Source organism: Chelonoidis abingdonii, chromosome 1 (assembly GCF_003597395.2).
Source record: "Chelonoidis abingdonii isolate Lonesome George chromosome 1, CheloAbing_2.0, whole genome shotgun sequence".
NCBI lineage: Eukaryota > Metazoa > Chordata > Testudines > Testudinidae > Chelonoidis > Chelonoidis abingdonii.
The window spans coordinates 129612843-129637898 of NC_133769.1; the positions used below are offsets into that span (position 1 = coordinate 129612843).

Sequence of the window (25056 nt, forward strand, 5' to 3'; positions counted from 1 at the left end):
GTAATTCACAATACAAAAGAAACTGCATAAAATATTTGCAGTAAATTAAAGCAATATGTATTAGTAAACTGTTGGTTTAATTTTCTTCTTATGTGTGAGAACGTTTAAGACGCTATTCAGTGACATTATTTACTGCTCTGTAGGGCTCAGACCTGTATGTAGGCACAAAACATAACAGCTGGAAAAGGAACTGAAAACGAATTTTCATTTGGAAATTTAACTCCTCTTTTTCACTTTTTTTAATTAGAGCACAAAAAGTACCGTACAATCCATTGTACTGGCTATCTGAAGAGCTGGCCTCCTACCAAGGTGGGAGTGGAAGAGGAGAATAGTGCAGAAAAAGACAGCAGTAACTTTAACTGTCTTGTTGCAGTTGGGAGATTGCATCCTTATATTGTTCCACAAAAGAGTGGTGAGATAAAGGTCAAACCAACAGAATTTGTTACACGCTTTGCCATGGATGGAAAATTTGTTTATGTAGACCTACGGTAAGCATTTTGTTTTCTTATTATAGAAAGAGCCAATAGTGACTCCTTATGTAGGTTGCCTAATGTTTTCTCTTATGCAGAACAAAACTTGTTGAGCCAGGACTCGGATATGTAAGACATCATATAAAAAAGTGTTGTATTACCTTACACTAAAGAATTTATTGACAAGATTAAAGCACACATCATAATGTTATCATGCTTATCAAGAGAGGCACCACTCACACTGATCTGATGCCTCCTCATGATCGCTTTGGGGATTAGCTCTCGAGGCTGACGCCCCTTCCCATGGTCACATGCCATCACGCTGTCTATCTGTCTCTCTCTCTGGTCTGCAGCTCCTCTCTGGTCCTAGGAACTGCAGCATCATCTTTGTGACTCAGCCCTCTGGCTAGGTTACTGAGCCTTCCCCTCCTTCCAAGGTACAGTCCTTCAAATCTCTGTCACTCCCACAGTGACCTGGGTTGACTTCCCTGCATCTGGTCTATGCCACGGCATCAGTGGCTGATAAGAAAACCTGGGCCCGCCCACTATTTCAGGTTCCAGTCCAGAGACCTTCAACCCAGCAGTTGTGGGCTTTCCTCTCCCAACCCTCACTCCTCCTTCCCTGGACTACTTCTTACAGCTCCTGGTTTCTCTCCTTGCCTTGGGTGTACCAGCTAAAAACCCTCTTCCCAAGGAGTGACTGCTGTCTCCTTTCCTGCAACCTTTTCCAGCAGCTCCCAATTTCCTAGCAGCCCCTGTTTGTTGCCAGTTTCCTGGCTTTATATACTCTCTCTATTCCTGCACAGGTGAGCCCCCAGCCTCTAAAGTGCCCCTGTTTGCAGCCTAATTAGCTAATTGGACCCACCTGGCCCAATTCAGCTCTTGCAGGGCTAGTGTGAGGAGCACAGTCAATCACAGTGCTTTTAAACTAATTCATCACAAATCTCAATTAGAATTTGAGAAAACTAAGCATAAGTGTCAGCAGTTAGCATTTAACCAGAAAATCATTAATCTTGCTTCTTAAAATTCATGCAGCACATTTAAATTATGCCAACAAATTATTTAATAAGCATGAGAGTTTGTCCATGTATTATTAGTTTGTTTTTTTTTTAAAAAAAACACTTTATGGTGGACTCAGTTGTCAGTTTGTCTTATTTTGTATCTCATTACTTTAACTAGAAATACTATGAGGTTGCTTTACTGTACTCCTATCTAGACAATTCTGCTTTTCATCTGTGAGAATGAAGCCTGTTAATATAGAATTAAAGTAACTGTTAAAATACCATTATTTCAAGGAATATTGACTTGTAACACTTGGAGACAAAGCTAAGTGCTTTATTCTCACCAGAAGAATTCAAATCAATAACTTAAAATATATCAATTTTTTTAAGATTCATTGAACAGTGGGATTTCTAAATAATTTAAATCAGCTTCTTCTCTGTATAGTGAGCTAACTTGTAGAACTAACAGTGCAGTACATCCTAATTGTTTAAATGTGTACATGATACAAATGTTCTCTGCGAAATATGGATTTGAACTATTTTGTGTCTGACGGTACTGGCTAACATAACAATGTTAATATCTTATTTCTATTGCAAATAGATTCAAGGTAATCTACTGCTTAACCATCGTTTATTTTTTATTCTTGCTTAGATCTGTACCTGTTGTAGTACAACTTTGTTTTCAAACACAAATAAACATCCCCTTTAAATATGCATTTTTTGTTTTGTATGATATTGGCATAATATGCTGAATGAAGTGTTTTAATTATGTGTGAATCCTCTCTTCTTATTGCCTAACAGTGCAACAGCAATTTTAGGGTATCTGCCGCAAGAGCTTCTAGGAACTTCTTGTTATGAGTACTTCCATCAAGATGATCACAATCATCTAGCTGATAAACACAAAGCAGGTATGAAATGCTTGATACTCCCTATATAAATTACAAGCGAGTTTCATGTTAAGCTAGGGTTACATTCCGCTGTCATTGCGTAAAGCGAAAATTGCATATAGCCAAAATAACATTGAGTGTAATGGTGGGTGGAATCACCCACACTACATGAACAGTATTTAAATTATTTTTCTCTTTTTTTTGTTTTTTTTGTTTTTGCTGACTGCGCAAAGCTGAATTCGTGCATGTTTAAATGAGCGTAAGATGAGACTCACGTATACATACAAACACGATGTTAAAAGAAAATAAAATCAAGTACTCAAGAGTTAGGAAATGTTAGAAATAAGGCCCTTATTAAGTATTGCCTTGTGTCACATATAATATCTGTAGTAGGGCCCTCTGTCCTGGATCCCATCCAGTGCCTTAAACACAAGAGAATATTCTTTCTGTTCCCTTAACGCTCGGCCTTAATCTCTGTCCACCCTGTGCACTGAATGAAGCAGAGGTCCTGTATAGCAGATGATAGTCATGTAATTAAATATTGAATTTAAAGAACCACCAAGCCTCAGATCTTCCCACTGTTAACTTGCAAGAGCCCAGGTGAGGCTTCATGTCTGATCAGATGGCTAAGTTTGAAATTTAATTGGAATCCAGACTTCGTGCTTATCTGGAAAGTACCAAGCACATTGTTGACACTGTATAAAATTGAAACTGTTTTATTGGGTGTGTGGCTAACAAAACGTAGTTATCAAAACAAATTTTTAAAGTGGGTTGTGTCGTCCTGTGTATACAACTCAGGATGAGCTGCTTATGTTTTTCTCTTATTTAGTGTTGCAGAGTAAAGAAAAAATATTTACAAACTCCTACAAATTCAGAGCGAAAGATGGAACTTTCATTACATTGATGAGTCAATGGTTTAGTTTCATCAATCCATGGACCAAAGAACTGGAGTACATTGTATCAACCAACACTGTAGTGTTGTAAGTAATTGGTGATGTGAATCTGCATCTTTTTTTTGTCTTCATTAGGAATATCATTAATATAAAGCTATTCATTTAAAAAAAGATGACCGAGAAAAATGGGGCTAGAAAATACAAACTCTGTGCAATTAGTTGAATCATAGATATAAGACTGGAACAGACCATCATGATCATCTAGTTTTTTGATCTTCTGCACATCACAGGCCACAGAACCTCAGCCACCTCCTGCTGTAATAAACACAGAACCTCTGGCTGAAATACTGAAGTCTTCAAATCATGATTTAAAGACTCCAAGTTACAGAGAATCCACCCTTTACTCTAATTTAAATCTGCAAGTGACTCATGCCCCATGCTGCAGAGGAAGGTGAAAATCCCCCAGGGTCTCTGCCACTCTGATCTTGGGAAAATTCCTTCCCAACCCCAAGTATAGTGATCAATTAGCCCTGCGCATGTCAACAAGACCCACCAGCCAGACACCTGAAAGAGAATTCACTGTAGTAACTTGGAACCCTCCCCATTTCATGTCCCATCTCTAGCTGCTGGTGATATTTGCTGCTAGCAGTCACAAATTGGCCATATGCCATTGTAGGTAGTCTCATCATATCATCCCCTCCATGAACTTATCAAACTCAGCCTTCAAACCAGTTAGATTTTTTGGCCCCGCTGCTCCAGAAAGCTGTTCCAGAACTTCACTCCTTGGAAGGTTAGAAACTTTTGTCTAACTTCAACCCTAAACATATTGATGGCCAATTTATATCCATTTATTCTTGTATCAGCACTGACACTTAAATTATTCATCTCCCTCCGTGGTATTTATCCCTCTGATGTATTTGTAGAGAGCAAACATATCTCCCCTTAGACTTCTTTTGGTTAGCCAAGCCAAGCTCTTTGAGTCTCCTCATAAGTCTCCTCTGATCATGCTTGTAGCCCTTCTCTGCACCTGTTCCAGTTTCTTTCTTAAATATGGGAAACCAGAACTGCACACAATATTCCCAATGAGGTCTCACCAGTGCCTTGTATAGTGGTAATAACACTTCTCAATCATTACTGGAAATATCTTGCCTGATGCTAATATGATCCTAGGATGCCTTTTTCACAGCTGCATCACATGGGCAGCTCATAGTCATCCTGTGATCAACCAGAACACCCAAGACTTTCTCCTCCTCTGTCACTTCCAACTAATAAGTATCCAGCTGATAGCAAAAATTCTTATTGTTAGTCCCCAACTGCATGACCTTGCACTTTGCACTATTAAATATCATCCCATTTCTATTACTCTAGCTTTCAAGAAAGGCTAGAGACTTGCAACTCAAACTCCTTCAAATGGAGAAGTGTCGCAGGCCTGCTTCTGAGCCTGAAGCCTGGACTTCCCCTGGACAAGCCTCGCCAACCATGGCTTCTGATAAGGGTCCCTCCTCCATACAGACTTCTGACGAACCCACTAAAAAGGGTCTAAAAAGTGAGTAACTACATCCCCCACTACATCCCGAAATCAGCCACAAAGTGCCATTCTGCGATCAAGCAAACTGCATTGGCACCGACCGCACCTTCAGTGCCTGGAGCTGAGATAGTGGGACCATCTGGCACCACCAGTACCGTGAGAGCTCAGAACTCTAAAGAGCCAACTCGGACACAGGTGCTAAGGAGAAATCAAAATCCCAGGCCTCGGCACTGACTCAGCCTAAGCCACAATCAACACACAGCAGCGCAGCACCAGTGCAGACCGTGGCTCAGTCCTCGTACCTCAGTGCACGCTCTGTGTACACACCGGCACAGCCTACAGTGCCAACATATATGCCGTGGCTCCCGGCACTGTCGCAATAACGGCCCCTGATGCAGATCATGCAGACACCACAGCGGCTCATACGGCACAAAGATCTCTTAATCAGATCTACACCTGACCCTGCCATCCTCGGCCCTGACATGATCCCAGCACATTTGGCACAGAGTCTCATTGCCACTCCGTCACGCTCTGCGCCACCTTTTTTGAGTGAGGATGAGGACAACAAGGAAGGACAAATAGAGTCTCCCCCGCAATCTCCTGCCCACCATGAGCCACCCAAATCAGGATCCTTTTAGGGGGCATACTATGCTGATCCAAACATCTACAGTGGTATGACTAACCCTGGGGTCCACCTATGTCTGTCCCACCCCAATGGGCATACTGGAACCCATGGGCAATTTACCCCTCACAACAAGGATTACCCACCACTTCTAAACTCAGCACATAGCAATCACCTGCACCTTTGGTGCCTGGACTTTTGGAACTGGCTGGAGAAGGAGAGGAAGAACCAACATACCAGGAAGGGGCACCACCTACCCACCTGTCATCCTCCCCAGACAACACTGTTATGCTTTCTCCCCCTGATATAGGGGATGAATTCAAACCTATTTAAAAGAGTGGCTAGCTCTCTGGACATCTCTCTAGAGATGGAGTCCTCTTCTTCCATCCGACACCCAATTCACTGGTGGTCGACGCAGTCCATGAATGTGGCAGACAACAGCCCAAGACCACGCTTCATGATAAGGACTGGAAAAGCCTCGACCATTTTGTCCACAAGACTTACTCTTCAGCTGTACTACACCTCCACATAGCTAATTACGATGCCTCTCTGGCAAAATATCATTACAATAACTACACAACGTTTTCTGAATTTATTGATTTTATTCCGGAAGACAAGAGAGATCAATTCGCAGCACTTGTATGAGAGGGACAACTGATCTCCAGAACAGCCCTTCAAGCTGCACTGGACTCTGCAGACACAGCTGCAAGATCAGTGGCAACTGCAGAGGTGATGCAAAGGGCCTCATGGCTCCATCTCTCCAGCTTTCCTAAGGAAGTACAATCCACAGTCAAACACTTACCATTTGAAGGGCCCAGACTCTTCGCCGAAAAGACTGATTAGACTCTTCACATGCTCAAAGATTCACGAGCAATACTGCGATCTCTGGGGATCTATACGCCTAGACCCAAGAAAAGACCAGAGTTGTTAAACGCTCCTCAACATTTCTATCATACTCCATATTCACAACATCAGCAGTATGAGTCTCATGGCTGCAAACAGAGACCATCAAGGCGACCCAGCCTACTCCTCCTGTAGCTTCGTTGTGGCCATCAACATCCAGGCAACAAAATTTGAAGCCTTGGCCAAGGGTCCGAAAACCCCATGTCTGTTTGTGCTGGAGACATCTACTCTCTCTTGACCATTTATCCAGTCTGGAAAACCATCACATCCAACCAATGGGTGCTAAAAATCGTATGAACTGATTACTCCATCCCCTTTCTTTTCAACCCCCCTACTCACTCTCCCTCTCCATCTGTCTTCAGGGACCCATCTCATGAGTCTCTACTGTGTCAGATCATTCCGTAAGCGATTAGTATATGGTATTGGACTAATCTGGGTCCTGTGACCATCTGGTCCAAGTGAGGTGTGTGAGGAAAATAAGCTTTCTCAAAGCCAATTCACGTGATGCTCTGTTGGTAAACATAGCATCTCCAGCTCATGTAGGGCCTCAACCTAGTCCATAAATCATAGAATATCAGAGTTGGAAGGGACCTCAGGAAATCATCTAGTCCAACCTGCTACTCAAAGCAGGACCAATCCCAAGACAGATTTTTGCCTCAGATCCCTAAATGGCCCCCTCAGGGACTGAACTTACAACCCTGGGTTTAGCAAGCCAATCCTCAAACCACTGAGCTATCCCTCCGCCTCCTTGGGGTCTTCACTAGTTCCCTATTTGAACCTACGGCTACATGCTCACTCCTATACCTTTCCATGAAGGTGACATTTCTAGAGGCCACTACATCTGCCAGACATGTAGGAGAGTTGAGTGCTCTCATGGCAGACCCCCATATACAATCTTTTTTAAAGATAAAGTATCCTGAGACTGCACCCCGAGTTTTTATCTAAAGTCGTCTCAACCTTCCACCTTAATCAACCCATTTACCTACTGACATTCTACCCTAAACCTCATGACAATAAAAAACACACCACACTCTCAACATGTGGAGGCCATTGGCCTTTTATCTAGACAGAACAAGACCATTTCATAAATCACTCAGACTATTGATCTCCATCACTGAATGCTCCAAAGGGAGTGCCATAGCCAAACACAGGCTCTCCAAGTGGATCTCCAATTGCATAAAACTATGCTACCATCAATGTGACCGGCAATCCCCGTGGGGATTCGCACACATTCCACCAGAGCCCTCTCGATCTCTGTTCCTTTCCTTAACAACATGCCCATCACGGACATCTGTAGGGCTGCAACCTGGGCCTCAGTCCGTACCTCCGTGCAGTATTACGCATTACAACAACAGGCAAGATCTGATGCCTTCTTTGTGCTCACTGTACTGTCTTCTCTTACTCCTTCAACTCCAAAGCCCCTTTCTTCCACCAGAGGGCACTGCTTTGAAGTCACCTAAAGTGGAGTACCCACAGGGACAGCACTCGAAGAAGAGAAATTTACTCACTGTGTGCAGTAATGTACATTCCTTGAGATGTTTCCCTGTGGGTGCTCCACTACTCACCCTCCGTTCCCTCCTCCCCTCTACTTCGGAGTTTAATACTTAGTCTCTGCAGTAGAAAAGAAACAGACGGGCGTTTGGTCGCACAGCACCAGTTAACTGCCTGAGGCAGCACAAGATAGGGGTCAAACCTGAATACTTATTTAGCAAGATGCACTATGTTGGACCTGAGTAAATGCCTGGTATTAAAGTTAAAACTTTATTAAGTTGCTGCCTCCCACTTGAAAATCCATTCCTGTGTCTATTTCATTCTTATGATCTTGATCAGCACATGCAGATTGGCTTGGATAAGAGGCGCCAGTCAGTCACTATTACCATACTACACCATGAGACCTCAACCTTGTTGACACTATTTATTCTGTGACCTATGTACAGTTTTCATATTGCCAAATCTTTCTAAAAGGGACTTTCTTACACAGTTATTTATGAGTGAAAATGCAATGTTAAAATTTGAACCAAAACATTTTGCAACCTTAACTCTATTTGCTTCCATGTGGGTGTTAATAGAAGATCATGGTTATCTTTACTTTTTACTTGAGCTGTTCAGTCATTTCTCCATCAGTGTAAAATTATGCAGTGGTAAATCCAGCTAGCCAAAACTCCTTTTCTCACCCCAAAGAGTTTGTTCAGTTTCTGTGAATTAGTTTGTGTTCTTATCTTAAGGTCTCATGGTACTGTAGGGAATGATACACAGTTGTTCCCTCTGAAACAATTTGGCAAAGTTCAATAGGTGGTAAGGTACATAAATGGACGACCAGTAATTGACTTCATCTGTCAGTGGTATGGACACCTTAACAGCTTCATGACTTTACTGGATTCTCCAGCCACAGACACCTACTGAATGTCAAAGGGAACATAACCCTCCTTCAGGAAAGATGACTGTCCAACCCACCTGTTGCCAGTCCCCAGTGCCTGACCAGCCGTATATATCAGGAGAGGTAGTAATTCTCTGATGTCTCAACAGCAGGTTGGGTGAAGTTCCTCCATGGCTGTCAGTCTAACAGAGTGGATATGTGCCCCCAAACTTTTTTCAGCCAGAGTTCAGCCAGAGATGGGGCCAATTTCAGTGAACTATCCAGATTCCCTTGGTAACTGGGGCTGAGAATGAGAGAGAGAGAGAGAGACATCCACAACCACAAAACATATCGCAGAGAATATAGAGGTAGCTTTTCCTTAGAGATACAAGAAAAAAACCTTAGTCTCTGCCCTTCCTGGCAGAAGTTTGCATGGAATTTACTACTCTTTAAGTTGGGAAGAAGGGAACGCAGATCCATCCTGAGGTGCTTGGAGGCATTTGTGTGACTTTCCTCAGACGTGGGCCTAAGCAGCTCTGCTTCACCAATCTGCAGATCAAACATGGGTCCCCTTGCGCATTAGGATTGCCCATCCTGGTGTGTCATGTGCCTGGACAGATTTTAGATGAAGTGCATTCCTCATTGCCTCATGATAGAGAAGTATGGTTTAATTCCTTGTGTTTTCTGTTGCTCCAGCTTCCGTCGCTAGTTGTAAAATATAACCTAAACAAAACTGGCGAATAAGTGGAGCTAAATCTTTCACCTGATGCCACAGAAAATGGGATTGTCATAGCACAAAGCAATACCACACAGGTCATTGCTATTTAGCAGTAGGAATTCAGTTTTTCTGGTGCAAAAGGATCAAACATATATAACTTTGTCATGTGCTCAGAATTGTGACATGTTTTACTCTGTTTCATGTACTGCTTTAATTCGAATACCAAGTATACTGTGTATTGTGTTTTTAAATTTTACTGTTTTTTTTCCCCTATGCTATTAAATTCTAAGGGGTCACAATGAGTCAGGAGAAGAAGCATTACTACCCTGTAGTTCCCAGTCCTCAGAAGGCAAGTACAGTTTTTAGTTCGCAAAATGTTATCATTGTAGTATGTACATTTCTTCCAAGATCATTCCATAGGCAATTAGTATATGGTATTGGAATAATCTGGGTCTTGTGACCATCTGATCCAGGTGGGGTGTGTGAGGACAATAAGCTTTCTCAAAATCAATTCACGTGATGCTCTGTAGTTAAACATAGCATATCTAGCTCATGTAGCTCACTGCATCCCCATGTGATCTAAAGTATCATGATTATATGCCTGATCTCCCTTATTCACTTTCTCCTAAACCTGGATTTTCAGCTAGCTAGAATGATACACTGCTTCCACAGAGCCAAGTTCAAAAGAAAAGCTGAATGGTGCATTCTTAGTTTAATAATGATAATATTTGTTTAATATTAGTTGGTATTATAATGTTGAGATGTTTACGTATATCCAGTTATGGCATGTAGGATGATACTGATAAATTTATCTCTGCGTTTATATGCTGTAAATAGAATCAGCTGTCTACCTGCTTCCTTACTTGCTATGTCATCAAGCCACAGACCTTTTCTTTTTCACTCATCCTCTTTTAGCTGGGCTTTGTACACAGATAATTGATTTATTTTTTCGTTTTACTTTTAAAAAAAAAAAGTAATTCTTATGCTATTTGCACTCTTGATAGGAAACAAAGCACAGACAGTATGAGTATTTATATTTACATGTTTGTTTGTGTTTCTTCAAGGAAAAGGAGGGTTAGGGTTACAGAACCTGCAAGATTAATAAAAGGTGACTTTAAAAGAAACCACAATTTTTAAACATTCCTTTTGCAGTTTAGTAAACTGCAGCACAGTGCATGTGTAGAAAAACATGAAATTAATTGTAAGCAGGATGGATAAAAATCAGTGCTTTAAAAACACATTAAAATTAGATTTTTTTGTTTAAAATCAGATTTTTATTGAAATGTAGCTTTTTAAAAAAAACTATTTAAAATTTAAATTTAAATTCAGGCAACTTATGTTAAGGCCTAAATTTGCTATAATTTATGAAGATAATGTAAATTTAAAACAATTAAGCTGTACATATTTGCACCAGAGTTTGCAGAATTGCTAAGTCAACTTTTGACAGAAATAGGAAACAAAAACAAAAAAAGCTGCAGGAGTAAAAAGAATTCAGAAGTCCAGCAGCAGAGTAGGGGGCTATCCTGTTTATTATACTGAATACAGCATGTTTGATTACATGTAGTTGTGTATGTGTGCATTCGGTGCAGGGGGTTGTGGCCCTCAGACCAGGTATGGGCTCTGAAGACCAGAGTGGTTGAACTGGAGGAGCTGAGGAAGACAGAGAAAGAGGCACAAGGATGAGACTTTCTGGGACATATCAGTCCCACCCCCAGTCTCTCAGCCTCTGTGCTGTTGAGCAGGATGAAAGCCTTAGGGAAGGAGAACATCAAAATGGAGTGGAGGGAAACAATCCCATAGTTGGGATCCTCCTTCCAGATGGTGTCATGGTATCCTCTCACATGGAATCCTAGTTATTAGGAAGAGACAGATAATAATAATGAGGGATTTGATGATTAGCTAACTGGGTTTGTGATGACCAGGAGAATGGCATGGTGAACTGCCTATTGTGTGCGAAGGTTGTGGGTATCTCAAGATGTCTAGACAAGTTCATGTGCAGTGCTGGGGAGGAGCTGGTGGTCATGGTACACATAGATAGCAGGGAAAGGTACGAGAGAGATCTTGAAAGTCAAATTTAGGCTGCTAGGTCTCTTGCCTAAAAGTCCAGGACATATATGGTAGCATGCTTGAAGTTCCATGCACAGGGCCAGTTAGGCAGAGCTGCAGGGTCTTAATGCGTGGATGAGATGATGGTGTAGGAAGGAGAGGTCTAGGTTTTCTAGGAACTAGGGAATCTTTTGGCAAAGATTTGGCATCCTTGCTGTATAGGCTCCACATAAACCAAAATGGAATCAGATTGCTAACATGTAAAATTAAAAAGTTTAAAAACTCCTCTACAACCTAAGGGCTGCAAGAAAGCTGACAGGTGCAGAGGAGCACACGGTTTGGACAGAAACATCCATTGGGGAGGATCTTTAACAGGGATTCTCTATATCCTAGTAAAGAGGAGAGGATAAAAGTTGCTAAAGTACAGGTAGGAGCTGAAGAGAAATAGTCAAATGAAACCATTCCATTCAGTTACATCACATAATGGCAGACAGCTAAAACTTGACAAAGTTTATAAGTGCTTGTATACAAATACTAGAAATCTGAATATTAGTATGGGTGAACTTGAGTGACTGGTATTAAATGAGGACATTGATATAATAGGCATCACGTAAACTTGGTGGAAGGATAAATCAGTGGGACAGGCTAATTAGGTGTTACAACTCAACAAAGAGTTCTTAGAGTCATTGTGGATGGTTTTCGAAAAATATCTGCTCAATGCACAGTAGCAGTCAAAAAAGGCTTACACAATGTTGGGAACTGTTAGGAAAGCAATAGGTAATAAGACAGTAAATATCATAATGTCACTATATAAATCCATGGTATGCCCACACCTTGGATACTGAGTGCAGTTCTGGTCACCCCGTCTCAAAAAAGATATTAGAATTGGAAAAGGTATAGAGAAGGACAACAAAAATGATTAAAAGTATGGAATAGCTTCCACGTGCGGAGGTATTAAAAAGACTAGGACTTTTCAGCTTGGAAAAGAGATGAATAAGGGGAGATATGATAGAGGTCTGTAAAATCATGAATGGTATGGAGAAAGTGAATAAGCAAGTGGTATTTACTCCTTCACATAATACAAGCACCAGGGATTACCCAATGAAATTGATAGGCAGCAGGCTTAAAACAAACAAGTAATTTCTTCACCAATGCACAGGCAACCTGTGGAACTCATTGCCAAGGGCTTTTGTGAAGGCCAAAAGTATAAACTGGGTTCAAAAGAGAATTAGATAAGTTCATGGAGGTTAGGTCCATCAGTGGCTGTTAGCCAAGATGGTCAGGGATGCAACCCCATGTTCTGAGTGTCTAGCCTCTAACTGCCAGAAGCAGGGACTGGATGACAGGAGATGGATCACTCAGTTGCCCTGTTCTGTTCATTCTCTCTGAAGCATCTGGCATTAGTTGCTGTCAGACAGGATGCTGGGCTAGATATACCATTGGACTGACCCAGTATGCCCATTTTTATGAGTCTCGTGCAAGTGCAGAGAGCATATTTTCTTCATTTCAGTTTATTTAAAGAGTTCAGTTCAATGGCAATCTTGAAGGACATAGTGAACTGAACACACGGTTTCTAGTCACCAACTACAGATAATGCTTCCTTTGTTTAATAAATCAGTCCGTTTTAAATGCAAAACATGTTCTGATAAACTTCGTAAAAAATTTTTCTTAGATATCCAGCACATTTAGCTAATAAAAATTAATTTATAATTTTCATCATATAGAACTTGACACAGATTACAAGTAAAAAATCAACATGTAATAAGTGCATTGTTCATTATTTTCTAACATAAATAAAAGATGTAAAAATTAAGAATCTGAATAAATGTAAATTAAGCTGTATAATAGCTTAAATAAACTCGTGTAGATACATTGTATCTTCCTGTTTAGCGCTAAAAAAAAAAAGAAGGCACGAGCGCTTAGTGTAAATGCTATATTTTATTGCACAGCAATGTGTTTTAATGAGAATTAACCTTTTTTAGGAAAATAATACAAATGTAAAATGATTGCCAATTTAAATCGTGATTTAAAGTGATCCACACTGATTATAAATGAAATGTATAGTTTCATTGGTCAAGCTTAGTAAAATGCGAAGATAAGTTGCACAATGAAAATCAAATTAGATTTATAAAACTCTTTCTAAGTTGTTAGTAACACAAGTAAGGAATCTGTTTTATGTAAATAAGAGGTTAATAAAGGCTGAGAAAAGATGGGTTAATTGTCTCCTGCTGTATAGTGAAAATATCTTAACTATTTAATGAACTTCAACTTAGTTTTCTTTTTGTAATTGTAGATACTTCAAAGCAATCTTTTCCCAGTGTACCTGGGATGCCCACTGGAACAGTACTTGGTGCCGGAAGCATAGGAACTGAGATTGCAAATGAAGTATTAAACTTAGAAAGGTAATGAAAATTGAAATTGTATTTTAAGCTTTTAAGCAAAGAAGAGTAGAATGTGATGCGGGAAGCATAAGTAATTAAATGGGAATGCACTAGTGTACTGCTTTTATTTTATTATGTCATATGAGTAGGTGTTTTTTGGTTCAGCATTGGTACACTACCTTAGAGACCAGGTGTAGCAACTTAACCTGAGATTCCTGCATGACAGTGCAGAGCACTGACCTGATAACCATCTTAGTAGTTTGCTAGTCATTCTTTATTTTAAAAAGTTTGCTTATTCACCCAGATTTCTAAAAATTGTATTATTCTGGATTTGTTACATCTTCACTTTAATTAGATTAGAACAGATACCTGGGGACTAAATTAGAACAGACACTCTGGGGACTAGAAATAATGTTATCTTCAAATGACCTCTGCCCGCTCATATTTAAGAGATGTGCCATCAGTGCAGCTCTGACATGGAACCTTCTTGTAGCAGTGCTGTTGGAAAGCCCTTACACCCCATCCCTCTACTCAGTGTTCTTGAATACTGTGAGGGTGAGGTTCTAAATGGCGGTCTGGCATTCCAACCACCTCAGTTTCTTCCACGCACAGTTACAGCCAGACCATGAACCTCACCAAATCATTCCAAATGGGAATCATTGACTCAAAACTCAGTGCCTTGGCTAGCTCTGTTGGTGTAGAATTAACCATTTAATTTTAATTTCTTCTAAATAAAGAGGTTTTAAATTCATTTAAGTCAATTCCTGTGCCTCAGCGTAAATCCACAGATCCAAAAGAGAAAAGACTAGGATTTAAGAGGTGTGCTTCTTCTCCTGCTTTGTTTCCAGCATCAGACACCCATGCAAGGTATTTGACTTAGCTGGGAGAAGGTATTCTCATCTTGCTGTGCCATATGGCACACCTTCACCCTGATAACTCATGAAGTATGTGAAAACCAGCTCCAAATATTCTGGAATTACTTCTCCAGGAAGCCTTAATGGCTAAGTCTTCTGATTCCAGGTTTTTAGAATCCATGAATACAGATAGGCCTACTTCAGCCCCAGCTCCTTCAAGGATTCAAAAGAGTATGCAGTCCTATCCAAACTACTGACCTCCGTTACTGGGGTAAAATCTATCATCACAGCACCAAAGGGTCTGCAGCCATCAGATCTGACCATTCAACAAGATGGGCTCCTGCCTGTGTTGACCTTTGATGACAGAACCAGGTCTCAGGAATGCAATCGTGGGGATCCAGCACCTTCTTTTCTGAGCAAAAGAAATGCTGCAGCCATTGGCTTCTGTTATAGCTGGCCAATCTGTACGTTAAGACCCCCTCAGATCCCATGGCCTCAATTCCAAGACCTTCAGAGCCCAAACCAAAAATAAAGGAACCAGGTGACAAATCCAGAAAGAAGGGTCATACCCCAATGTAACAAGCATATCTGCTGCCCCCTGCTCCCCCCCCCCCCAAAAGAGGCCAGAAAAGGCTCCAGACACAACTTCAGACTCCTCAGTGTTGTCTGCTGCCACTACTGCAGTGGTGGCCCACGTTCATAAGTCAATTCCAGAACTCTACTACTGCCAAAGGCCACCCCAGTTCAGGGATGCTCTGGGCAGAAAGGTAAGGGAATCTTAAAAATTAAAACATTGGTTATCCCTCCTCCATCTTCCCCACTGGAAAAAAGCAAAAAACCCTCTTTCCAGTTACAGGTTTCCCCTGAAGTTTTGCTACATTCCTCAGGACCCCTACAGGGTCCCCAGGGAAGTTTGCCTCACCATTTTCTGTACTATACTTACCCAGACTAATATTGTCTCCAGTTTGAATTCTCTCTAATCTGCATTGGGATCCACAGTCAGACGACTCAGGCCAGTACAGACCTGTTAACTTGCCACCTTTTTTTTCTTTCGGGGGTGGCTCAGATACACTAGAAAACATTAAAGTAACACAACATACAGATAATTTAGACAGACAAACAGAATACTCTTATCCAACAGGGATATTAGGATTACTCATGAGGGCATTCTGCACCAAAAATTAAAAATTATATGCTCAATATTTTAAAATTGTGCAAGATTTATTTATCAATAAAAAAATGCAAAGGGACCAGCAGGGCAGTGGGAAGCACAGGCCACTGGTTGTGTGAAGGTGGGCGATCTCCCTGTAGCCTCCCCACCCCTAGGACATGGACTCAGTGGTGAGGTTGCACCCAACCCTGACAGAGCACAAGGCCTGGGCCTACTCTAGAAACACCCTGGGGCCTTATCACTCTGTGCTCGGTGCACCAGTGTGGGGCAGGCAGGCGTAACCAGGCAGGATCCAAGTGTGGAAGGATCCAGGTGTGGGTGAGAGGATTCTGAGTGGGACAATACGGGTGTAGGCAGCTCAGTGGGGGGTCTAGGTGTCGGAGGATCTGGATGCATAGAGGCTTGTGGTGGGGAGGGGTTCCAGGTGCAGTGGCAATGGGACTCTGCAGGGGCTTCCAGGTGGAAGCGTTTGGGGCTCAGTGGAGGGTCTAGATGTGGGGGTCTCAGCGGGGGCGGTGTCTGAGTGCTGGGGGAGTGGGGGTCTGGATGCAGCTAGTTGGAGGTCAGTGGCATGGGGGTCTGGATGTGGGACTTATGGGGGTGGCTCAGGGTGGGGTTTGAGTGCAGGGAGCTCAGTGGGGAATGGGCTGGGTGCAGGGGTGGGGGTCCGGAGGGAGGAGGACTGGGTGCAAGGGGCTCCAGATGCAGGGGTTGAGGTACAGTGGGGTAGGGGTTGGGTAGGGAGAGCTAGGGGACTTCTGGGTGTATAGGGTGAGGATTGGCAGAGGTGTCTGGGTGTGAAAGGTCCATATGCACGTGGATTGGGTGGATGGGGGAGCAGCTCCCATACAGTGACTCTTCCCCCTACAGCTGAAGAGCGATGGGGGCAGGAAGCAGGGGACGATGCTGAGCTTCCTGCAGCTGGGGGAGGTCTCTGGGGATGGGTCTGACACTCAGCCACTCTTTGCAGGGGAAGAGGAAATCCCGTTCTCCCCTGTCTCCAGCCCAACCGGGACTAGCAGCTGATTCCGGCTCCAGGTAGGAGCCACTGGCTGGGATGTCCGCAGCCTGCAGTGATTTACCTCTCTGGGTGCTTGAAACAATGTACCTGCGCAGCGGTGCGTAACTGCTCTTGCAGCTTTCCTGTCAGCAAGACATTTTTGTACGAGGAAGCAAAGAAATCTGCAGCGGACATGAATTCTGCACATGCACGGTGGTGCATAATTCTCCGAGGAGTATAGGATGGAGAATCTGATGCTGAATACTGGCAAGAATGAAATATACCACCTTGGGTTAGATGACCTTACTGGCCTTTGCCTAGCTATTAAAGAGATGCTGACCAGTCCTATCTTTACAAAGATCCCCTCTCCTCAGAGGGAACAGGATATACTTTGCATGTTGGATTGAACTCATCTGGATCAATCTACATCTCCACTTCAGAGGGACCCTTGTCCAGTGTTAGTCCCTGAGTTCTTATCAGAAGATGAACCAGAACGACTCACCAAATTCAGAACGCTGGCATGGAACCAGTTAATCAATGTCTCCTGATGATATAAAAGTACAGCTGTGTTCAAAAAAGAATTAGATAAGTTCATGGAGGATAGGTCCATCAGTGGCTATTAGTCAAGATAGTGAGAGATGCAACCTCTGGGTGTTCTTAAATCTCTGAATGCCAAAAGCTGTGAATGAATGACAGTCGATGGATCACTCTATAATAAATTCCCCTGTTCTGTTCATTCCCTCTGAAGCATCTGGTACCATTCACTGTGGGAAGACGATACTGGGCTAGATGGACCATTGGTCTGAATGACCATTGCCATTCTTATGTTCTTATGTTGGGTGTCCTCAGCTGCCTCATCAGAAGATGATATTCAGTTTCATGAACTAGTAGAAAGAATGGCTACAATATTGAAAATATTCACAGTGGAAAAGACTTCTCGTCCTGTGTGTTATTTTGAAAGATTTTACTGCTGGAAGAAACTCACTCCTCATTTTAGAACCATTATTGCAGCTGGCCAAAATTATATGGTCAAATCCTGCAACTGGTCAAGTAATGTCTGATAAACTTTTCTACTTTAAGTACTATATGAAAGATTTTCACTTTTCCATAAACATCCAGCTCCCAGTTCACTGGTGGTTGCCGCTGTTTCCTAGAACAAAAGGATAGGCATATTTCACCCCATCCAACAAAAAAAGGAAAAAGCTTGATGCCTTCAGCAGAAAAAAGTCTTCCCTTCAGCATCAGTGGATGTTAGGGTTTCTAATCATCAAGTTAGGTCCAGCTACCCATACTATCTGTGAGAGAAGGCTATTTTTGTCACATCTCTTCCTGAAGATTAGTAAAAGCTGGTGAAAGTCCTGAGTCATGTTTGACTCCTGAGACTCAGCAGCCAGGGCAGTGATGTTAGCAGTAACATTAAAGCAACATTCATGGCTGAGATCTCTGACTTTCACCAGAAATAAGAACACATATGGTAGACCTTGCCTTTTAAGGAGATGGTCTCTTCAATACAAAACCAGATGCAGTCTTAAAAAATCTGAATGACACTAGATCTACAGCTAGATCTCTTGAGATCTACTAACCATCAAGAAGAATTGGTATTCTGGTCTTTAAATAACAATATCTTTCCTCCTCATTCTACTATGTACGTAGGACGTATGTTGTTGCTAGAAGAGGCCTAGAGTGACCATTGGCAGGGGAAATTGAAGAAGAAAGAGCTCCTGCACCATGCCCAGCTGTGAGGGGATGCTCCAATTGTAAGTTTGCTCTTCTACATAGGCGAAGAATGCAGGCAGAACAGTCACCCCTCAAATAAGGAGAGAGTGAGAAGGGTCATTGGTGCAAAGGAAAAGAGGAAAGGGGAAAGAAAAAAAGAAGGATGGAGTTAGTATATACTGAGGCCTTCTTGAAAGGGCTACTCTCCCACTCTGGAGCATGGAGGGACAGTATATGGTTGCCAGATTTCCTGGGTTTGTTTCGGGAGAAGACTAAGCACCCAAAGCAGACCTGGGCACTGTTGCAGTTCCTGGAGAACCAACAGTGGCAGGTGCAATTTGGATCTACAGAGTGACTGTCCTTGTTGGAGAAGGAGCAACAAACCTGCTGGAGAGCCTGAAAAAGGAAGCACTCAGTTGCCACGGGCATAGGGTAAAGAAAAATTATTTGGGAGCCAGGAGTGCTGAGGACTAGCCAGGGTGGTGTGCTAAGCTGGTGGACAGGGAAAGACCCATTAGAAAGGCCTTTCCCTATGAAAATGTTGACATGAAATGTTGCTCTAGGGGGGAAACTATGGGAATAACTGAAGAGGCTTGACCTATTGCCAAAGCATGGGCAAGGAGACTTTTGGTGTGGTAGTGGGGCATTTAAACAGGCACTGCCCTCAAGGGAAAGTGAACTGCAACTAGAGAGAGACTGGGGCCTGAGCAATGGGGAAGAGAAGGAGTGGGTGTCCTGCAGTGCCAGTATAATGGTTGCAAGTAAAACAGATGTGTCTGTGGCCCTGACAACTAACTAAACCCTATTAGTTGGAGGCTTGAGGGAACACGGAGGAGTACTACCACTGCAACAAATTGGGTGAAAGTTGGGGTAAATACAGAGTCTGAATAATATGTTTGTGGAGAGGCAGATTGCTGTCCCTAAAAAATATATGGGATCTGTGGACAGCTATTAACCCCCCCACCCCCAATCAGCTAACAAAGGCTGGGTGGAAAAGCTAGAGGCCTTGGTGGCAGAAGTACCTAAGGGGATTGAGACTGATGATGTGGTATTGGAGGCAACAAATCTAAGAGAAAAACTAGCAATAGTAGAAAAGTCTTTGTGAGAGCCCTGAAGAGAGAGAGGTGGGAGCTAAAGAGAAGTTTAAGTTGGAGTTTCAGATAGTGCTCCTGGAAGATTGAGAAGGGGGAATGCACAGGTGAATAATAGGCACACTTAAAGAAGGCGCCTCCCTAAGGCAAAAAGACCCTGTAGCAGGCAGGGTACAGTCTTGAGGGGTAGTGTGATGAATACCCCATCCTGAGTTTGAAAGTGGGCTTGAGAGGCCAATTAACTAACCTGCTTGTACCTGGGTGGTGAGCAAAGCCTAATTCAAGATGAAGCCCAGCTGGGAAAGAGCTGAGTGGTGCTATACAAGTAGGAGGTCCCCAGCATTAGGGGGTCTGCAGGGAGAAAGGGAAAGGAACCCTGCAGTCCCCCTCTTGGTAGTGAAGAGCAGAAGAGCAGGAGTTGATGCAAAGAAAGTTGTGATGGAACTGACTAGAGCTGGGATATCCCACTGAGTAGAAGGCTCATGTAGGGCTGCAAACTAAAGGAGAAGAACTGGCTCAACCAGGGAGAGGCCAAACCCAAGAGCAGGAGGGTGACCCTGGATGATTTTGGCAGGGGTAGAACTCCTAGATGGAAGGACCTTGGGAGTAGAATACTGCAGGGAGCCTGTTTGCGGGAGCCCTGACATGAGGTTTGTGGTGGATCTGCAACGCTGCCAAGGGACGGAACCGAACACCCAGGGAGAAGTCCTGGGAGTCATTGCTCATTACAAGAGCCCAGAAAGGGACTTAGAAAAAGGAAGATGTCCAGGAAGGTAGCAGAAAACGTCTGACTAAGCAGACCTCAGCTGCTGATTACAGGATCCTTGGATTGGATCCCAGTGTAGTAGGAGGGCCTGGATTCCCTGAACAGTCACTGGGGAAGGTGACATGAGGCCACTAAGAAGGGGGTAAAGGCAACTGAAAGTTCTGAGTGCAGGAATGTAGCAATGGTGGGATCCAGAGCTGAGGGTCAAAGACCAGATGTAAGGATTGGGACTATTTGTTGGACTTTTTATTAGTCTGAAATGGGTAGAAATAAAAGATGATCCGGTTGGATGGCTGAGTCACAAGAAGCAGCAGACTGCTGCGGGACCAGAGCAACCATCAGCAGGGGGCATTAGGGAAAAAAAAGAGCTGCTCTACCCCACCCCACCCCAGCCGTGAGCAGGTACTCCAACAATTGAGTCCACTCTCCTATACACCTCCATCAGTCAATCCAGACCTTGGTCACATCCAGATGTAGTAAAACTGCATACGTTGGATGATAAGAGGGCAATAGCCTTCTACCTAATTGGTTCTCAGGAATTTAGAAAGTCACCAAAGCTTTAATTCCATGTAGTTGTAGTGATAATAAAGGACAGCCAAGTATATCTCAGCATTTATCGAAATAGTTTAGTTTTGTATAGAGGAAAGCTACAAGCAAATCTATTTCTCTCCCACTGTAGCTTAGATAACACTCCAAATAGCAAAAGGTGGATTTCATGGCATGCCTCAGGCATATCCCAGTTTTTAGAAGTAAGCAGAACTGCAACCTGAAGCTCTATTCATGGTTTCACAAAGCACTACTCCCTAGATCTAGCGTTGATGCTCAGTTTGGCACAGCACTATTACAATGATAATTCAATTAGGACTCAGCACCTCACCCTCTAGAGACTGTAGTACTGGTTGTCAAACTATCCGACGACAAATGTACAGAGCCCACTCGAAGAGTACATCTATACTACTTGCTGGATCGGCAGATAGTGTTCGATGTATCGAGGATCAATTTATCGCATCTTGTCTGGATGCGATAAATCAATCCGCTAATCGATGCCCATACTCCACCTCGGCAGGAGGAGTAAACGGAGTCGATGGAACCGCAGCAGTTGACTCACTGCCATGAGGACGGCCAGGTAAGTCTGACTAAGATACTTCAACTTCAGCTACTCGAATAGCACAGCTGAAGTTGCATATCTTGATTCAAACCACCACCCCCCCCGCTACTGTAGCCCAGGCCAAAGAAATAAAGTTTACTCCCCTATAACTGGTACTCATCTAAAAGGACTCTGCATATTCACACTCCCTGCCTACCTTCCCCTTTAACTCAGAGTCCTTATTGCAACTTTGAATCTGGGGAGCTGGAGCTGCTTGGCCCCCCTTTTATAGCTTCTTACTCAGAATGTTCAGGAACAGTGAGGGGAGGTGCAGGAAAAGGCATAAGAGTGCTCCAGCAGCACTGCTACAAGATTGTTCTACCATCGGTGATGCATCACCATGGCTCTCAGGAGCAAATGTACAGAGTCCATCTCAAAGAGGTAACTTTCATTTTCCAGCCATAGTTTAAGGAAAGGCTAGAACGTCATGAAATAACACTTGAAGTAAAAGCAAATATCAAGAAGATATGTGGAGGGTACATCCTCCCCCTTTTTCCTCCCTCTCTGCCCTGTTATATACCAAAATTTCCAAACAGCTGTATTCTGATATTTGGAAGCTATGTGCTCCAGAGTGAGTAATTTTGTACTGAAGTGTTCGTGACAGTTTTTCCTGAAGTCTGTTGATGATTGAGAAAAAGCAAAAATGTGTTCTATTAATTATCATCCGATGTTGTGATGATCCACTGGTTCTCTTTCTTTACCAAAATTTGGAGCAGAAAGTGTGTGAACTATGTGACAGAATTTAAGCTTCGCTTTTGACAAAGCAGTGTTGTCTGAAGTCTCAAAGCTTATCACCTGTGGTTTTTTGGTGGGTACTGCTATGCTCTGATTAAATAAGTTTCTCATTTTAAAATGGAAGGGATTGAAGCTCATACTCAACAGTGAATGTATTGTACAATATGCATATGTATATTTTTTTAGGTTACATTGTTCTCCATCTGTTGGTGAGTTAAGTCCGTCTGATCTTATGAGGAAATCTTCTCCAACTTTAACTCCAACATGCGGCAATGTAAGTATATCATTGACTCCAAGAACTTTCAGTGAAAGGTCACTATCAAATAATTCAGAGCCTACATATGATCTATCTTAAAACTGATTTTTGCGCATGAATTCGTGCCAGTGCAAAGTTTCTGACAATCCTGTGTATTGAAGTCTTCTGTTCACAGAAGCAGTATGACACAGGCAGCAAGAGTATGAACTTCTCTTCGCTACACCACCAGTGAGCCTCAATTCAAGCCTTGAGGGACCATCCCTCAGGGCTGAGGCTACAAAAAAATGCTAGATATGGGGAAGGTATTTATTTTGTGATGTGGACTTTTCTAAACTTGGAAATTAATTGAAACCACCACCCGGAGCCATCAGATAGTTAAAAAATATTCACCTAGGCTGAATTCAATTCAGCAATATGAAGATAAATGTCTGGTTACTATGACCATTCATCTATACCTTTTACCCCCCCTCTACTGTTAAACAATTGTAATCCATTGAGTTGTAGCCTCTGAATTTTAAATCTTTTGTTTTTTAAGAGAAGTGTAGAGAAACAGCATATTCTATGACTCTCTACCATTCTATCTAACCCAAGAGTCATGTTGACTGATGTCACAGCGTGGGGGCAGGTATGCATAAAGAATCTTCTTGCCAGATTGTACAATACTGCCCTTACTGTTATCAGTGTACACCATACTCCCAATCATTTTTCTTTCCCTCCAACAACATCTTTGCGAATCCAGTCGCTGTCTTTCCGCTTATACATAGCTTTTCTTCTCTGATTCTGAGTTTCTTTCAACAGCATTGTGCTACACTGATTTTTTTTTTTTGCCCTTTCTCCCTCTTTTATACCTGATGTCCATTCCACCCATGGATTTCTGTAGGTCTGTCCTTTAGAACTGATTGGCTCACAGATATTGAATTACCCTTTAATTAGTGCAGCCTATGGTCATAAGAGCACTCCTGCTATATATTGTATTGATTTAAAGGTTGTCTTTGAATGTGTCACTTAATGTTCTTCCTGGTTACTTCAGTGAAGTCTTGTTGTTTTCCCTTCCACTACTGTAATGTGCACCATAGAATCCAAGATAACAGAGCTCAGAGAGCTACTCTGTTTAAATTACATGAATAGTGCATGGACTAGGGATGAAAACAAACGTATTTATCTGGGACTCTTTTTTCATTTTTCTATAAGGGAAACTGCTTCCATAGCCCCAGTGGCAGAGCTATCACTGCCTCTTGCCCCTAGAGACAGTTCCCTAAAGCAGTGCTTCTCAAAGTGGTGGTCGGCTGCCAGTCTGCGGCGAGTTTCCTCATAAGAGCATCAAATAGGATAACAATATGGCACCGGTCCCTGGCACGCTGGAAAAAAAAAATTGCTGGTCCCCCACATCAGATAGCTTGAAAAGCACTGCCCTAAAGGAAAAGTGGTTTACTGCCAAACCAACATGGTGAAAAGACTTCAGTTTCCACTGCTGTCAACCTGGCACTCCTAGACTCCTTGTAAGCACTAAAAACCATTTAAAATCTTAGCATGCTGAACAAAAGATTTAAAATATAACAGAAATACCAGCATTTTTTAAAACAAATTTTCACATTCCAAATAATTTAGTTTACGTATGGAAACTAAAACGTGGTGGGCCTTTTTTTTTAAAGCTAGGATGTATTTTTTTTATGAAAATACATTTTTATTGTTACAGTAAGCTTGTAGAGATTATGTCACGTGAAGTGGAAAAATGTGAGCCTTGATTGGTTTTTAAACTCAAGAGAAATTCATTAATTTGTATGATGGTTTTAATCAATTTATAACCTAACTTTATTATTTTTCATTTTTTTGTACTTTCAGGTGCCAAATAAAGAGCTGATTCAGTTATGTCCTTCAGAAATGGAGGACTTGGAGACCTTGGGGCAAAATCAGGGCACGGTTCCATTCCCAAGTAATGAACCTCTTCTCAGTAAGAGCTCTTTTACTGGAAATCATGGCTAATTCTTTAAAGAAAACTCTGTTAATGGTTGCAGCTTTATCACAACAAGGTAGTATAGTAGATGTGTTCAAAGATTCTACCAGTTTTGAGAGATTATCATGGTTCCTATTTTAATTGTATCCCATGATAGCAGTGAGAGCCTGGAGCAGAAGTTCACTGTCCATTCTCTTGGTCTCCAAGACTCACAAATAGACTGCTTTGCAGTTCTTCCTGCCAAAAACAGGAGCTGTGCAGGATTAAGGGAACTGAATATAATCTGCCATGATGTGCAGACCCTCTGCGTAAAAAGTACGGATGCTTATGTATGAAGAGCTGATTGAAACATAAACATTTTGCAATACGGGTTGGAATTTTGAAGTTGTTTCCATTTCATATAGTCGGAAACTGACCCATTTTTCTTTTTATATTGAAATCTTGTTTTCTATCAAAAACTGAGATTTTGGTAAATACAAAATTCTAGAATGTTTTAAAATAAAAATGTGGAAAACATTGTGAAAAATGAAAACAATCTAAAAGCAACAATGTCTTTTGAAA

General features: G+C 42.3%; 1 protein-coding gene across 1 annotated transcript in view; it reads left to right on the forward strand.

Moving 5' to 3' along the window:
* BMAL2 (basic helix-loop-helix ARNT like 2) overlaps nt 1-25056 on the forward strand; it is a 57099-nt gene that overhangs the window by 31344 nt on the left and 699 nt on the right. Inside the window, exons 9-15 of the mRNA XM_032775921.2 lie at nt 248-488; nt 2273-2379; nt 3188-3338; nt 9669-9727; nt 13718-13826; nt 22472-22559; nt 24384-24492. Of these exons, the coding sequence (XP_032631812.1) occupies nt 248-488; nt 2273-2379; nt 3188-3338; nt 9669-9727; nt 13718-13826; nt 22472-22559; nt 24384-24492 (864 nt within the window). The remainder of the gene's footprint in view (nt 1-247; nt 489-2272; nt 2380-3187; nt 3339-9668; nt 9728-13717; nt 13827-22471; nt 22560-24383; nt 24493-25056) is intronic.